The 18,234-nt window shown below is 44.9% G+C and overlaps 1 protein-coding gene across 2 annotated transcripts in view; it reads right to left on the reverse strand.

The window, feature by feature from the left end:
- Positions 1-8,601: 8,601 nt before the first annotated feature.
- LOC106643052 (14 kDa phosphohistidine phosphatase) overlaps positions 8,602-18,234 on the reverse strand; it is a 71,761-nt gene continuing 62,128 nt past the window's right edge. For both annotated transcript variants that reach the window (XM_014358028.2, XM_089593303.1), the window contains exons 3-4: positions 11,770-11,900; positions 8,602-8,780 (exon numbers count right to left, since the gene is read on the reverse strand). In XM_014358028.2, coding sequence (XP_014213514.2) covers positions 8,688-8,780; positions 11,770-11,900 — 224 coding nt within the window. In that variant the 3' untranslated portion in view covers positions 8,602-8,687. The remainder of the gene's footprint in view (positions 8,781-11,769; positions 11,901-18,234) is intronic.

Below are 18,234 nucleotides of genomic sequence, written 5' to 3' on the forward strand. Positions count from 1 at the left end.
TTGAGTGCTCTTTTTCTCTCACTTTATATACACTTGATTTTGAAGGGGAAGGGCTGAGCCTCACGTGAGAAACTCCTTCTGCATACAACTTTGGACCCAATAAATGTCTCACCGCGAAACAATCAACTGATCTCGTACATTTGGTTTCGCGACTTTACGGCAAACGAAATCAGTATAAATTATGCCAGAGTTGATTAATCAGTACCTATATACATGGTGGTTTTCAGAGGAAATAACTTGATGATCAAGTGAACCGATGACCATGAAAATTCCTCATAAAGTACAGAGAAACGGAAACCCTCTGTTTTGTTTAGTCCACGGCAATTGAAATACGTGTATATATATATACAATCAAGCAGCACATCAGCCATCACTGCTCGCTTAGCGTCGTCGAGCCCAAAGGGTGGGAACGAAATCTCAAGCAGCCTTGCTTGTGTGGGACTCGGATTGCGTATTCGCAGCGAGGGGAGCTCGACTTGACTTTGCGGACTCCCCGGCAATTAAGAAGTCGAAACCGCGTGCCTAATCGAGGGGCCTCCGCCTATACCGCGTACACACACAGCGGGAGAAAATCTTCGGCTTGGCCGAGCCAAAGAGGGTTGTCTAGGGCCTCTTTTAATTAAGAGACCCTCCGGCACTCGAAAGCCGTGAACGGCGCCTCGCGGGGGCAATATATACACACTTTGGCATATCTACGTGTGGACGACGCGTTTTCGTGCCTTTTAGGCACATGCTGCATTTACCGAGTCACTTTTGCTTTTTCTTCGTGAGAAACTTTAAGGGTATTTAAATATATATATATATTTTGGTGACCCCGTAAAAGTTTCTCACGAAGAAAAAGCAAAAGTGACTCGTTGTTGGCTAGGCTGTTTGTTTTCTTTTCTCAATTTTACAAAATCCCACTAAAACGAAACAACCACATGGTACAAGGATGGTAATAAAATGTCGAGCAACAATCGACGACAGGCCGTCGGGGGTGGGAGGGGGGTGTAGACGCGGAGCATACATATTTATGTAAGCGGCGGAGATTAGGAAATTTATTCGCCGAGGCTTTTTGGCTGGACGCGGTGCAGTTCGCCAAAAGGCGGGAAAAGCCAAGTCGAGATTTATCGCCCCGGATGGGCAAATACGGTAAAACTTCCCCGGGACATCCGGCCTAGCGACAAACTTTTCTCGGTGGCAGAGGTGGGTGTCTCTTTTCTTCTACTACAACTACTACTCCTTCGGCTTTTTTGGTACACTCCTCCGCCTCACAATATTGCCGCTGCGTCCCAAATCTCATCGAGAGGCGTAGCCTCGTCTGGCGATGGTTTTCTCTGCTTTTGCCCTCTTCTGCACGTATACCCATATTATATACATATTTCAATGCTCCTCGCATTGGACTGTCCTTTACCGATGATAAGCCACACATAAATAACACGTCATGCAATTTGCATACAGTACAGTATTATTCATTGCGGGAAAATATTAGTCCATGGATGATGATAACGAGCGACCCCTAACACGAAAACCCGGGAATCATCGCGCGTGACTCTTCGAGATCCCTTCGAGTGTGCCGATAAACACTCGTATTATTTCGCGTTCGCATCGAAGGCCATTATCATCGTTCCGTGTAGAGTTTTTGCGCGAGGGAATAATTGATGGCAACTGCGAGCGTACAATTACAACGTACATTGGAGGAGGGGGAGGGGGGGTAGGCGGTCGACAAATTGAATCGATTCCAATTTATTCTTTTGACGCCACCAAAGAGTAGAGATGGGTAGAAAGGAGGGGCGGGGGTGGCTATTAATATTTCATGAGCGGCGCGGGTTTCTCTCGGTGGAAAATCGCCAGAGAGGAATCGAAGGGGCGTCCGATGATCTTTCATCAATCAGAATTTGCTAGTTGTACGGGGGGGAAACGGAAGGAATGGAGATTCTTTTTTTTTTTTTTTTTTTTTTTTTGTTTGTGGTTATTTTAAGGGGGGGAGCGGGTGACGCTTCTAATTTCAGTGTCTGATGCGCGTGTGGGTAGAAAGAAAAAAGGATTACGTGGCTAACGTCGACTTAACGGGGGATTTCGATTTTTACAGCCATATGTAGGTAAGCACATCTCTCGGAGCTGATGTGTATGGGGTAACGGTAACTTTGATTGAGACGCGCTTGTTTGATTGGAAGCTCACCTTGGGTGTGACAAATCCTTTGTACCTTTTTCCTAACGATGTATAGTTGGACGAAAAGAGCTGGGATTATCTTCATTATCACCGCGATTATATTGTTGCACCATACAACTCTTTACGAAACAAGTAAGATTATAATCGATCAAAAAAAAAAAAAAAAAGCCCAATAGCCTTTTTTTCATCACATATCTGCAAATACGTGACGACCGCAGTAAAGATACATTTATTAAAAAAAAAGAAAAAAAAATAGTCATAAACCCGTGCCGACGCGAGGGATAGGTATATACCTACGTGTATATAAATATACACACGGAAAAAGACAAAGTGTTAAGTTCATTAAGCGCGCGTTCACAGGACGGTGTAGGGAAGGGGCCGTATATATTCCCGGGCTGTCCGACAAATCCGATCGTATTTTCATCGACGCCAAATTGGCAATATCCTCGCGGGTGACGATTCCTGAATTATGCATCAGTTCTCTCTCTCTCTCTCTCTCTCCCTCGATCGGCGTTCCCTGCCCCCCTCGCGCTCCGCGGAGACACAGTCGCTTCAAAGTTTATCCATTCCTCGTGTGTATCCCCCCGCCCCCGCCTCGAGTCACTCCTCTGCGCTCGTCTCGATCGAGAGTTGGTGCGAGAAGTGGCGAACGCGCTTCCATATATACCTACCCTCTCTCCGTCGACCCGATATGCCACTTATTGCCCCGGAAACGCTATACCTGCGCTCTGGGATCATTTGGTAGGTGACGCTGCGCGAGAGAGTCTCGAGAAAAAACATCACTAGGTAATATTTTGGATGTTCCTCGGGGATGAAGCGATTCCGATGAAAGTTTTCGTTACTTTGTCAGAAATACCCCGGCAAAGGGCACAGCTCGGAAATCTGATCAATTCAGACATTTGTCGATTGCCCGGCGTTTATCGTTTTTTTCTTTATTATCATTATTTGTATACTTACTTTTCGGTAAAAAAGTAAGATCCGCCAAGTCTATGCCCATCGAATGGGCGAGCGAAAGAGACGATCGTGCGGCGATGCCGGTATACGCCCCGGCGTTTCTTCCGGTTCCGCTGGTTATGTATACACGTAGGTTGTCTGGTATCCCAGTCCACGGAGGAGCATAAATCTGCGGTGCACGATCGGAGCTCCCGAGGGTACATAGGAACGTATATATATACGTACAGCATTCGCCGATTGGAATTAGAAAAAAATCCCGTTGAATTCGTTAATCGAGCAAAAGTCAGGGATGTCAGAGGGTATATATCTTTATTGACGTTGTACACGTACAGGCGACAGAATGTTTTTGTTTTTTTTCCATGATGACAAAAAATATACAGACTTCTTGTACACCGAGGACGGCGTCACACCCGAGCCGATTTTGGTGGATTATTTGCGCGAAAGAGACAAATTCGTACTCCGTTACAGTTGTACTTTATGCTTTTCCTTCAGGGGGGGATGATTTTCACGAATACTTATTCGAAACTTATGTCAACTTGAGGCGTCATGAACACTTGAATTTTTAATTGTGGTTTTTTTGGCTTTTTTTTGGTTTTTTTTTTAATCTAAAGATCAAATAAATATTTCCTCTCTCGTGCGAAACATCGTCCTCCGCCGGGCTCCCCAAACGCGTCATCTCTTGCCTGGGGCTGCATTTTTTTCACCGCACTTTCGGTTGGCGAGCGGACACTTGTATGATCTCCTCTCGCACGTGGTGTCGTACCTCGGCTTCCTGGCGCAGGGGCTCTGGCCCATCGGGACGAGGAGCTTGATTTCGGTGTAGCTGGCGGGACAGGGGCACGGTCCTGGGGGTAGGGTCGGGGGCGGCGCGCACGGGCACAGCACGACGGGCGCACACGGCGGCCTCGGGAGCGGCACCGGTGGCGGGCACTGGGCCACCTGGGGCTCGGCGTCCACCTACACGAGTAAATATGGCTAGGAAATAAACATTCCCCAATCGACGTAGGTGTATATGGTTACCTTGTCCTTGTACGAGGGGCAAGGCGAGGACTCGGGGCACAGGACTGGCAAGTACTCGTGCTTCTCTTGCGCGGGGGGCTTCACGGTCGGTGGGCACTTTACCGGCAAGCTGCAGGACAGGCAGTTGGCAGCAACTTGGGTCCGATCCTCCTTTGCCTGTGGCTTAACGCTCTCTAGTCGCTGGGAGCACGGGATCTTGGGTGGCTCGCAGGACGCGTTGCAGTTTGGTTTCACCTCGCACGCTGAGAAGAGATTTTGGCCTTCGCTATTATGCGCGCGTTTGGATAAAGTTTTTTATTTTCATGTAAGCCTTTGTTTTTGTGGGATTCGTATGTATATATGTGTAAAAATGTAGTGGACTGAGATATCTTTTTTTTTCTTCCTCCCCACATCTAATGTTTTACTCGACGCGTACGAAAAAAAGAAAAAAGTCACTCTTACGCGAGCATATCTCCTTGACGGTTTTGCATCCTTTTTGCTTGTCCTCAGCCTCTTTGGGTTTAGGGGCCGTATTCCAGAATCTCCGGCTAGGCACCGTGAACCGGGGATACTCAGCGCGAGTCGACATCTGCCTCGTGAGCTTCTGCCACAGGCTCTTGCCCTTTTTCTTTTTCTGCGGCCCCGGAGGGGAGGGGTTCTTGCCCTTGGGTGGCGAGCTGCCTTTGTCGGATGGGCCTTTGTCCGAGTCACAGCACGGGGGCTTTTTGGGGCAGCACGGGTCCCTTGGCTGGGGATGGTGTCGAGAGGAACGAACTTGTCATGTTTACCATGGACTATTTACTCGTGGAAAGGATAAAGGTAAATTGATAAATCAACCTTGGGCGGTGGTATGCACTCGGGCATCGGGGGTGGCGGCTCCGGGCAGGGAGGCGGAGGACAGCAGCCGGTCGGCTTTGGCTTCGGGCAGCAGGGTGGTGGTTCCGGCACTGGGCACGAGCGCTTCGGTGGAGACGCTGGCGGGTCCAGAGGACAACTGGGCGGGCACTTTGGAGCTTTGCAGGGTTTCGGGCAAGGCTTGTTGCACGGGCTAGACGGCGGAGGAGGCGGACACTTTGGCTTGCATGGCGGACACGGCGGCGGACACGGTGGTGGACACGGTGGTGGACACGGTGGTGGACACGGTGGTGGACACGGTGGTGGACATTTCGAAGGGGAAGGTGGAGTTTTCGACGGATGCGGCGATGGACACGGAGGGGGACACTTCGGGGGCGGTGGTGGACACGGAGGTGGACACTTCGGAGGCGGTGGTGGACACGGAGGTGGGCACCTCGGGGGCGGCGGTGGACACGGAGGTGGACACTTCGGGGGCGGTGGTGGACACGGAGGCGGACACTTCGGGGGCGGTGGTGGACACGGAGGTGGGCACCTCGGGGGCGGACACGGAGGCGGACACGGAGGTGGACAAGGCGCGGGTGGGCACTTTGGAGGCGGTGGACACGGAGGCGGACACGGATTGCCGCACGTTTTTTGGGCCGATCCGCAGGACGAGCGCTGCTTGCAGGGTGAAACAACTTTGTCCTTGGAGCATGAATTTTTTGGAGCACCACAGTCGCCCTTTTTACTGGATTTCTGGCAGTATGATCTCGCGGAATTCTCGAAACGTATGCACTCCAGAGTCAAAGAGCCAGGCCGAGATATCGTGCTCAACTGGCGCTTAGCAATCACGTGAATTTCGGGATGGAAATTGTGACGTTTCTACCATAGAAGGGATACAAGATGAAAGTACTTAGCCCGTGGCATTGAAACAAAATTTGTTCTCCTTTGGATCTTAGATTCATTGAATGAATTTCGGATACAATGAGATTCATCCATCAAACGCATGTTCTTGTCAACATCCACTCGATGAATCTAGGAACCGCGTGGGTCCATCCTACCTCCCTTCCGGCCTCTGTAGCAAATAACGTGTACTGCATATATAACCCTATACCTAAACTTAACAAGGATTCTCGGTTTCAAGGCTTTTTTATCGGACACTTGACGCAGATGAGCTTGCGCTGGGGTTTAGGCTTGGGCAGGTGGTTGAGTGGCGGTCGGGGTCGACGCGGCACTTTGGAAGGATGCCCTTGCCGATCTCGATCCGATTCAGCCTCGACTTTCAGAGGAGTCTTGAAGGGAACAAACGGAGGTTTAATTTTTTTCGCTGTTTCTTAGTGCCGCTTTTTTTGGTCCACCTCACCTTTCGCCCATTCACTGCGCTTACTTTGGAGGTCCAGGGGATCTCGTCCTCGTCACCATGGAAAACTCGCCACTCGGCTAACCGGCGAACACAAGAACCTTCGAGAACACATAATTGTTTTCCCCCTCGACCGCCATTTTCGTCCAACGCGTCTATGCGTAGAAAATTCACGGCCTACGTGTGTGCGTGCATTTCGCACAATGGAAACGCATTAAATAGAATCGTTTAGCTATCGCTGAATAGAGGCAGAAGGGAGGTGGAGCCACGGCGTTGTCGTTCGACCAAAGTTAAGGAAGCACGGGAAAACTTACTTGAAAGCCAACGGGATCAACGATCAGCAGGTTTTCTCCAGTTTTCTGGAAAACAAAGAAAAAAAAGAAAAGCCTTGTATGAAAACTTGCGGGACAATTGTACTCCAAGCAACCAATCTACGAGTAAAAAAAAAAAAAAAACTCTGTCTAACATTAATAAATTATTTCGGTGGACGCGTTCACAATTGCCCGTCCTTATTATCAGACCCCGCGCCTCTCGCCACTTTCTCGATCTTCGGCCCCATCATCTGCTTCTTCCCTTGGCCGTCCCCGCCCCCCGTAACTTCTCCCTCCGCTCCTTTCTCCCTCCTATCGCAGTCGTCCCTCCTCCTCTTGAGGTCCTGTAGCAGCTTCTTCCTCGCTTCCTCCTTCATCTTTTGCTTCAACGCCTTCAGCTCCTCCATCAGCCGCTCCCTGTCGTCCACCCCCTCCGGTACGCTCGCCGCGTACTTCCTCCTCAAGTGGTCCAGCTTCTCGTTGATGCTCTCCAACAGCTCCTTGATCCTCGCCTTCATCTCCTCCGTTCTCTCCTCTTTCGCTCGCAGCAAGCCCCCGGCGCCGAGATCCGACCTCCGCCCAACCATCGCTCGAGCCCCCAGCTCGACGAGCGCGCGCCCCCAAGCGAGCTTCCACGGGACAGCCGCCTGCGGACAGACGGATAGGCTGCTGTGAAGCTACAGGACCTCCTCCCGCGCTGGACGATAATCTTGCGGGGGGGGCCTCGACATTGCTCGGCGTCCACCGAAATATGCGCGCGTGTGTGTGTGTGTGCGTGTAAACGCGAAACAACGATCCCCAACAATAGTAGGTACAGGTGCTTGGAGGGAAAAAATGAAGCATTGCGCTTACCTGCACGGCATTTTCTCCGCTCGCGGCCTCGGCGGATTGCAGGAGGCTCTTCTCGGGCGAGGCTGGTGTTACCTGTGTGCGAGGTGGTTTTGCGTGAGTTTCGATGGGATGCTTTTTATTGATTATCACTGAGACTCACGTGGTTGAGCTTGAGGTGTTTCAACAGCCCAACGTCCCGCGTCGATGCATAATCCGTCATAAACGTGGCCGCCGAGTGGCCCACTTGCGTTGACCCGACCACCGACTGGATAAACAAAGGGTTATTGGGTTACTTTGCACTCGTACGCGTGGAGTGGATTAAAAAAAAAAGGAAAAAAAGGGTTGTGTCGATCAAGCGAACAAAATAAAGGTTTAACGTTGGTACTTTGCTAACGGGTAATTCAACAGGCTATTTCTTTGGCAGTTTGTGGTTATAAGTGGACGTACCTTGAAATTTCCCCCGCTGGCGTGGTAGCTGTGTTGATTGAGTCGTTTGACCATGAATTTTGCGGCTCGGGTGAACATGATCGCGTACTCGGTGTTAATTTATCTTGTTACTTTGAATTTTTTCATCGGCCCGTCGACCGCTCGTCCATGTTTGCCAAACTGTTCTGACAAGCTGCGCCCGTTGCCGGTCAACCGTTTTGATTATTGTTCGATTGTTTTGGCTCGTCAACTTCCCATCGTTCGATCGACCCATCATTTATATGTACTCATAGAAAACTAATCAAATAAGTTTTATAATATTTATAATTACTTGTATATGTGCTTAAAGTACATCAAGTGCCATCGTGCGGATAGTCCCTTTGTTACTATGAAAATTATGGTCGGTACGTCGGTACACTGTGCCGAGCGATAACGTAGGAACGTAGAGATGTAACCGGCTCATGATAAGTACATACCATTTCTTACCAACGATGGATAAATCTTAATTTTTTGCTTACCTACAGAGGATAAATAGATTAATGTAAAAAGTTTTGCTCGTTACTTATATATACACAATGGGTCGCGCATCAACGACACAATAATTTGATGGTCAGTCGTATTGTAAAAAGTCTTTCAAAATGCTCCTAAATATTTTTTAAGGTAATGGAAATTTTGTACTGACACCGTGAATTTTTTTTAAATACTTTGTACAACTTTATTAAAAATTACACAATTATTTCAATTATTTTTCGCACTGCAGTAAAATATAGCATACCAAGTAATCATAGTTAATCGAATCTTGAATTATTCATAAAAAAGCTCAGTATCCCTCATCGGACCATGTGATATCGTAATCCGAGTACTTTGTCTTCAAAATGCTCACACTGATGTCATGATCAGCTTTACCGTATCCCTGAAATAAAAAAAAAATGCACAAAAAATATAACATGGAATGTCTTTGTGCAGACAAAATTTGCAAGCAACGCAAATACGCTTGAAAATTCATGAAGTAACGGAGTGAAAGGCAGAAAAGAACACACACATTTTATATACGGTACAACGGAGAGCCGTTCGATGCAAGGCAAGAGGGGTTGGGAGATTGTAACCCTCGACGTACAATAAAATCCCGAGTTGCGATGAGGGAGATTTGGAAGATGACTCCACAGCTTTTCCCCAACTGCTACGCGATCATCGTGAGCTTTGAAAATAACGATAAGGTAAAATGGGGTATAGTGGGATACTTTTTTAAGCAAAAAATATTTATTTCTTATTTTAGAAGTTCCACCAATGCTAATTCACCTAAATTTTTTTTTTAATTAAAAATATAGGTCTTTACTTAAGGAAACAACATTTATTGACTGTGCTTATTCGTTTCCTTAAATAATTTTTTAAATAAGTCGTGAAATCTGCAGTAAGTAGTGGGACAGTCTTTGAGAATGACGGCAGTAGTAGGACACTGTATGTGGTAGTAGTGGGACAGTATATGATAATGTTATTTGCATATGTAAGAACACAATTTTTTATTTATAAGAGGTGAATTATCACTTTTGAGAGTATATAAATATTAAAAATAATAGGTTAATAGGGATTTCTCTTTTATATGTATATTTTTTTAAACGACATCACAAAATCCCTACTTACTATGTCCGTTAATAATAAAAAAAAAAATTTTGTCTAATACAAAATAAATTAAATAATATAATTATTAATAATACAAACTACGAAAATAATAGTGAACACAAGTTTAAAATAAATATTAGTTTCGAAGGTCTTTTCTTTTTTTCTTTTTATTTTGCTCTGCAATAAATGAACTTCACACGCACTTAATGCTTTTACATTGTCTTCTAGTTTAGAGAAACATTTTTTTATTTCCTGTACTATTAAGTCATTATTGGCATTCCGCTTTTCTTATTTAAAATTTTTTTTTTAATTTTTAATTTTCAAGTTAATTTCTTTTTTTGTTACTAACAGTTTTTTTACTCTCTTGAAACTTCTTGTCGGTTTTCCTTAGCTGCTTCCTTCTTGATCTTAAAATTAAGATTGGTTACAGAAAATAAATTTTTCAAAGGAGAATTATTTGATTCTTTTGTGGAGATAAGAAGCAAATTTTAAAGGCTGAAATACTATAATTTACTAATATTTTACTATTAAAGATTAGACCGATGACACTCGCACGATTACTGTAGTAAAAAGCATGAAATCACAGTCGTTAAAAATATAATTTGTTCTTGTCAAGTACTTGTCCCACTACTACTTAGTTTAAAAAAAAAAGGATGCAGTAGCGGGACAGCAATGATAAACCTCGTCCCACTTCTACATGGTGTTTGCAGAAAATAAGGGTATACTAAAACAGGCTGTATTTTATGACGAAGTAATTATTTTTAAGATCTAATTAATAAAACTTGTTCTTTAGTGTCATATTATTACGTATAAATAGTTTGAATGTACGAAAAAAGTTTTATTTTCGGTATATCATCTTGATAGTCAACTTTAGTGTCACATCTAAAATGGGCGAAATTCCTCGTTCAAGACGTATGCATAAAACAAGTACTTGGACAGCTTGGTAAAATATTTTTTTTATTCTCCCTTGAACGTTTACCACAATCAATTTTGGGAGTCTTATCTAGCTAAAAGATAAAGGAATATTAGGGAATTTTTTTAAGGATATTTTTTGACAAATGAATTTACCAGTCATGATTTTCTCCTCCTGTCCCACTATACCCTTCAATTTATGCGTTGTCCCACTATACCCCATTTTACCTTATTTTGTTACACACAAATTGTCTCTGTATTAACTATGATGATTCGTATTTTCAAATTGAAAACTCAAGTCATGATATTTATTTCCACGAATTCGGAGCTTCCATCGATTATTACATAAAAAAAAAAAAAAAAAAAAAAAAAAAAGAAAAGCTTCAAAGCGAGTTTGCGACCCTCTGAGCTCTGGCTATGCGCAAGTCAGAGGCCTTTCCCCTTCGAGTTTAGCAATTCAAAGCAGGATTAAATGCCTCGTGGCACTGAACGATTAAATTCCACCTACATAGATGTGTATCTGTACACATTTCTCTGCGATAACCGTTACCTTCGCTCGAACGATAGTACCTTGTACCATCCCAACGTTGTTATTAAGGGACAATAACATACTACGTCCGAGTTATCTGGCCTCTGGGATCTACTTACTTATTTTTCAAAATTTTCCCTAAACAAGTTTGAACAAATAGACTGGAGGCGATGCTTTTGCGTGTAAGGCACAACCATTTTCGTTTAATATTTCGGCTAGACAAAATATCATTTTTTAGTTTGACTTACTATAGAAAAAAAGTTCACGACAAAAAAATGTACAGCAAAACAAAATTAAAATGTACCTTCTCGTGCAAAACGTCAATTTACAAATTTATAGCAAAAAGAAAAACTTTTATTTTCTTCTGAACTTAGTAGTAAAAGTAAAAACTTTTGTCCTTTTCATAGGACCTCTTCAAACCAAAATCTGAAAATGTCATGGCAAGGTTGTCCAAAAAATTCAAGCCTAATCCCATGCAACATTTGCGCCGATCGAAAATCTGCAACAGTAAAAGCAAAAATCCCCAGGCGAGAAAGTACTAAATAATGTAAGATACACTGGGATCCGCGTACATGTAGGGTACTGTAGTCCAGTCGTCTGGTGTACATCAAGGCCGCTTCTAAATCTTTAACCCGCGCAGTCGCCATCCATTTGAGCTCAACAATAATGCATTGCATCGGCAAGGTGCAATCCGTGTACTCAATATTTACTCGAAATCGAAAGAGCTCCCGGTTTTTATTTCGTGAGAGCCGGTGCACGGATGGGCCAGAAAAATGAAGTAACCACACATAGGTACACATGCAGTCCAGTTCAACGACAAACCGAATTTTTTTTTTTTTACCTGAGAATATCCGTACACGTGGAGCTTTTTGTCGGCCGCGTCGTGCTTGATTCTGCCACCGCCCAGGCATTTGGCTTTCAAACTCGAGCTTATCTTTTTCAGGACAGCCTCCGTCTCGTCAAATATGTCGGCTGCAATCAAATGGAAAAAAAAAACAAATACAAATTATTTGAAAATCAACAAATTTCACTTGCAATGAACATACATGTTGCTTTTACAGAAGATAAACAAGGAATAACATAATTCATTATCGCGAAACGATTTTCATAACTTTGGACACGAGAGAAGTTGAACTTCACCGAATGAGCGTTAAAAATACAAGGGATAACGTATACCGTGATGCACTGAAAGGTAAAAATTGAGTGGATAGTTATTTAGGGTCCTTGGATGATCAACCCAACGATTTAACTGTATAATATCAACGAGACCGGGTAATGTTTCAAGCGTCGCTTCACTGCCGGTCGTCTAAAAATATAAAAGTTGCACACAGAGTAAAAGTGTCAGACCGCGGGTGAAAAACGATCCCCGAAGGTTACACTATTTCCGGAAAGCCGCGATGATCGAGGAGCCCCCTGCAATACCGTTATCTTCGACCCCTCCGCCACTGCTATAAATATACACGCCTACACCCTACAAGCCGCAAGGGAGCGCGAAAAATAAGCGACTCGATTGCACAGTGCAGCCAATCGTCTTTTTCTCATCGACCATTAGCATAATAGCGCAACCCAGCGACGGGATACGGCACCTCTTGGAGCACCTAAACACATACGGGAGGGGGGGAGGTAGCGCGTCCTTGGCGCACCTACACGTGAACGTGCGTACGAGGGCGCCTGAATATTTTAGGAGAGGAAAATTTGAGTACCACCACGAGGGAGGAATAAGGAGACATTCGGTTTCAAAAGAGAGAGAGAGACGGATCGGCAATGTTGGCGTACGTTATATCGGTATATGCACTGCAGTTTGCGAATGTTTCGCGTACAGGGGTGAGATGCAAGTTTGATCGAGTTTTCCTCGAATCACACGGAGATCTAAAATAATTGCGTGTCAAACGGGAGCCTGGCAAAGCGAACAAGACTCCCCACGATGATACTTTGCCGAGATAACATCCAACGTTTTTACGAGAACATAAAAACAAAACTCCCTCCCTCCCCCCCCAACCCCCCACACCCTTGGTATTAAATGTCTTTTTCTAGGCGCGCATCACTTGGGGACGTAACGTGTAGGGTCCCGAGGAAAACGTGCGCCGTTTATTTTAGACCGAGAGAGTGATTTATCGGACAACCCGTCCATCGCCCAGTATTATTGTCCACCGAGAGACGACGGTAAAGTACACAGTAAAGCTATAATCGTTACAACGATTTCGGAAACACATGCGTATACCTACGTACAGCTGTACACCGGCACCGGAGGGGGGCGTCGTTAAGTACGTCATTTATGCCCGTGTATTTACGTATATATGTATTCATGGGTATAGGTATATGAAGTCGTTGCACAACGAGAGAGCGTTAAGCAGTTATGAGGGGGGGGGGGGGGAATTTGCCGAGCCGCGCGCGCGCTCTAAGCCAAACGCGAAACTCAGCGCTCGAGTCTCTCTCCGCGCGGACCGTGAAATTCTAATCCGAATGAATAATAGTGCAAAACGAGGGGGTGGGACTGATATCCCCCTTTAGCCGATATGCGCGAGATTGTAATTGTGTTTAAATCGCGTAAGGGGCGTGCGTGGGGCACAAGATTTCGAAACATGCGTGTATATAGTGTATGTATGTACCTATGGGAGGGAGGTGGAAAAATCGATGCCCCAAAATATACCCCTCGAGATCCACGCGAATAGTTAACAGGACATACACACGGAGAGACGAACGTGCCTTGTGTGTGTGGGGTGGGGGGGGGGTAAGTTGTGCACGGTCAGGGTTCGTCGCGTGTTTTCACCAGCCGATGGGTGCACGGGAAGGCGCACGCAAACATGCAAATTGTACTTTTATATACCTATCGCGTGTGTTGCTCCGCGCGGAGTTCAAGCTCACTCGCGTTTCTGTATACGTGTATCCTTATTCGAGTGTTTCGAACGTAGTCTCGTTTTTGAAAAGTGTCAAGGGCCGGGTGATGCAGGGTGCAGCTTCGCCGAGTTTCCTTTTATGCGGTGTGTATGTGTTGCGTTTTGGAGGTTCGCCGGTAAATCAAAGGGTTTTTCGAGCGGCACGTGCCAACTTTGGAAAGTTGTTTTTAAGGTATTGGAGTGTAATACACGGCCCTAAACTTAAAAAAACGTCATTATCGCACGAGGGAAATCGGTAAGTTTTTTTTTTTTTTATATATTTCAAGTATCCTAATTAAATGTCTATGGCATGATAGGCATCGGTAACCCTCCCTATGTATACTTACATGAGAGAAAAAAACTTTGGAAGAAAAACCAAGCGTCGACATTCGCACGCAGTGGGTTTATACACGCTGGCATTTAGGTTCGTTTGCCAATAAGCTTCTAAGGTAGACTTTTTCACTTATTTTTGTTTTTGTTTTTGTTTTTCACCGTCTCGCTTTCGTCTGAGCTCCCCTATCCACCCTTTTTGAAAATTGTTCGCGGCAATTTTTTCAACGCAATTCTACCACCCACGACGCAAAGTTGAAAAAAATAAAACAACAAAGTAGCAAACTTCCCTCCACCCTTCCCCACCACAAGATAGGATTACGAGAAAACTTGCACAATAGAGATTAATGAGTGTGGCAGCGGCGCGGTGGGTATACGAACAAAGTTGGGCGCCGTCGCAACGGAGAATAATATTGGCCTGTGGGTCGCAACATCGGCGAGCCCACAGGAAAAAGGAACGGCTCGGGAAATACGTTGGGCACTGCAGTAATTGATTAACGTTTAATTCCTACAGCTCACGCTCGAGAGGTAAACCCGGGACGACGATGAGATGGAGCGCGGCTCGTTTAAACAGGTTTAATGCGAGAGGAGCGGCGCAGAGATAGCTCCGGTTGATTAACGTCACGGGGTCGCGGGTTGTTCGAGTTGGCGCGCGAATGTGCGGCAAGAGCAAAGATGCAAAAAAAAAGAACGACTCGAGTGTACGTTTGGATAAGCTCTACTGGATACGAGAATATATATATATATATATATATATATATATATATATATATGGGATCGGTGCATGTATGATTAAGTGAGTCGATCATCGGCCGATCGCTTGTTTCCGTGAAATCAGCGTAATTAATCACACGGCGTTAAAAGCGCAAAGTCAATGTTTGAGCCGATTGATGACTTTGGCTGGCTAATGAAGGGGTTCACCAGTGCAGGGGGGGGGGTCAAACTTTTAAAAATCGTACCAAATTGCATTTACAAAGACTACAACAGAGGAGCATTTCTGTTTTTTTTTTTTTTTATAGTCTATTCGTTCCATGCGACATCTCGGAAGGCGATGCGGCGATTTAGATCGAGAGCACTGATGATGGAAAATCCTCGTGAAAGCACTGATTCGTGATAAACTCGCTTGCACGTGTCTCTCGTTTGTCCTTCGTAACCACATATACTCGATCGTTGGCTGTACGTGTATACAACGCCATATTTCATAAAAAAAAGGCTCCAACCAGACCTTCGCAATTCCGGATAAACACGTCAGATATAGCCATTGATTCCCGCACAATGGTATAATCGATACGACTTATTGGTTTGGAATGAACGAGTTACAGATTAAAGTGTACAGCTAAAACGTAAACGGCAACAGAGCTATAATGGAGATATTCCACTTGTACCCTCTAGCGTTAGCTATCTCTTCTCTTACAAGCTCTGTAAGGTAAGCGCCGCACAATCGTTGAACGTCCACTACCAGCGTACCTTCTTGCACTTTGTATTAGGATGTAAAATGTAGAGCTGGCCGTAAGTAGTGACCATCGATCGATCAAAACAGAGTTTGGAAAAATCCATCTATAGTTATACGCAAATTAATGAAATGAACAAGTTAATCCCATAGAGATATTACTAATAGAGTAGGGGAGCGAGTACCTAACGCGTAAGTGTAAATATCTCGTTGGAAGAGAAAGACAGAGAGTGAAAAGACCTTCCATCACCCCACCTACAAGCATGAAAACTTTGGAAGTATATCTATACGTAGAGGATCACTTCAATCCCCCTCTCTTTCTCTACCGACGGGACGTGTTTTAAGGCGACTCCCCAACTCTATTAGTTATATCTCTATGGTTAATCCAGGAGGTCCCTGCGATTGCACAAACATCAGACCTGATGTAGGTACTAATGGGGAATGCCCGATGGAAGTTGTACATTATGAAAGCACGGCTTATTCACGGATCCGCCAAAAGATGTACACGTGTATAGTGATGGGGGTGGAGATCGATCGGTAATTCCAAACCGAGCCATGAGCCAGTCAGGCGTTCAACCACGGGTATAATAGGGTATATAGTGATGCCGGGCCAAGTTTCGGTGCGCTTGACTAATTATAGAAGTTGGGGGGGGGGGATACATTGTTTATTCAAAGTGACGGTGTAGAGTGCACCACGGCCGGTTAATTTTACGCCGCCGATGCTCTCTTCGCGTTTTGTTGAATTATTCAACGTCCGCGAAACGACTCCCCCCTCCTCTACGGCTCGTCTCGCGTTACTCTCTCGGTTACTCCGTTTGCGCTGCCATATGAAATGCGACTACGATTTTTTTTTTTTCACGAAAATCGTTTTCATGTGGAAGAATTACGAAATTCGCGGGTCCCAACAACCCCCCGGGGGAATTTCAAGCATCGCATCGACCACGTGAAAACCGATCGAGCGCTCGTGCACGGGCGAAATTCCGTTCAAAGGGCGCAGACCGCACTCTCGCGCACTTGTACCCAATCGAGCTGTTGCACGGCTCGTCAAACGGCCCGGGCGAATCAAAGTGCCGCACGCGACCATATATATACTGTAACACGATCGTCCGCGTCGCTTCTCGTGTGCGTGACTCTCGCGAATTGGCATACTCGTGCGAATAAGTATACGCGCATCGCGAAATTCCAACCATCGCGTTAATCACGCCGGCCGTGGAGGTAAGCGTGCATGTACGGACCGCGTGTAATTAGTGGCTTCCGTCGTGTGTATGGATTTTGCGCGGCTAATGCGACTGGGTGGGTACACTCGAGCGCGGAGGATTTCTTTGACGAGTGACTTGTGACTTCCTCTTTTGCAACTATACGTGTCTTTATATCTTGCTGCGGCGGCTTTTGACAACTGTTTCTCTCTGCTATTCGCGGGGTAGAGCGCGCGTAGGTGTTGGACGCGATGTTTTCGTCTCTCTTTGAGAGTTTATATTTTCTTGGGGAGAGACCATGTAATATACCAGGGAGACGAGGCTTTGAGATTGAGAAACGCGGCGGACGGTGACGAGCGATTTATCACCTGTGTACGCGTTGTACGTATAGCGGTGGGTGTGGGGTGCGGGAGGACGGTTGAATTTTCTGGTTGGGGATGAGTTCAGGGAATGATGATAATGGTTAAGTAAGTGATCGCTTTCGCGATGATCGTTGTTGTGAAGAAAAAAAAAGGAGGAAGAAAAATTTTGTGTCACTTAATAACGTAAAAAGTGTACTACAAGCTATAAACTGGCCAAATAGATTCGGCGATTGGGGTTAATAAAGAGTGTGGATGTACGGAAGACTTTTCATCCCAGAAACCTTTTTTGGCATTCTTCTACAGAAAACAGAATTTTTTCACCCCCTTAACTTTGAGCGTAAACGACAGCTAGTGGAGAAATTCAACTTTCGTCTGTACGCAATATTTTTTTCCCAAATTACGATTTCGTAGTAAAGAAAAGTTTATTTTATAATAAAAAAAAAATAGAAAAAAAAGTTTTAAGTTAGTATGCGCTTAAATTGTACCTCATACATGTTTTACGTATCTAAAATATAAATGCAAACATAAATGTACAAATGAATGAAATTATATAAACAACACATAACGTGTTAGTAAAAATAATACTTATTATTTTGTTTGTTCAGCAAAGGCTCGAGTTAATATTTTTCAATAACCAACAAACCGAGGGGCCGTCCAAGTGATTCACAAATTTTTGATTCAAACGTGATTCAAATCTTTGAATCACAAAAATTTTTTTTTTTTTTTTTTTAGCCAGAATAGTAATTAAGGGTATTTTTTGTAACCATAATATCCTTTTAGAATAATATTTTCAACAAAAAATGCAGACTCGCAACAAACAGACAGGAGCGTATATCAAAGCACGTTTTAAGGGTATTTTTAGCATTTATTTGCTTGTACGCTGCTTTTGAATCAGTAAAAATCATACAGCCACGGGATATCCTCCAAATAAGCTTCCACGCGGTGTATAAAACACGCCAAATCGGGCGTTCCTTTCCGATCGGATTACGAAAACCCAGGGAAAGAGGAACAACGTTTTCCCAATTAAATCGCCCGTAGGGAAAGAGTACGCGTAGGTGTGCACTCGGTTCGACCCTAGCGAGCGTAAATTCC

The sequence above is a fragment of the Copidosoma floridanum genome, unplaced genomic scaffold (genome assembly GCF_036245765.1).
Source record: "Copidosoma floridanum isolate Cflo_tuat_1 unplaced genomic scaffold, Cflo_Japanese_pri ptg000019l, whole genome shotgun sequence".
NCBI classification, from domain to species: Eukaryota; Metazoa; Arthropoda; class Insecta; order Hymenoptera; family Encyrtidae; genus Copidosoma; species Copidosoma floridanum.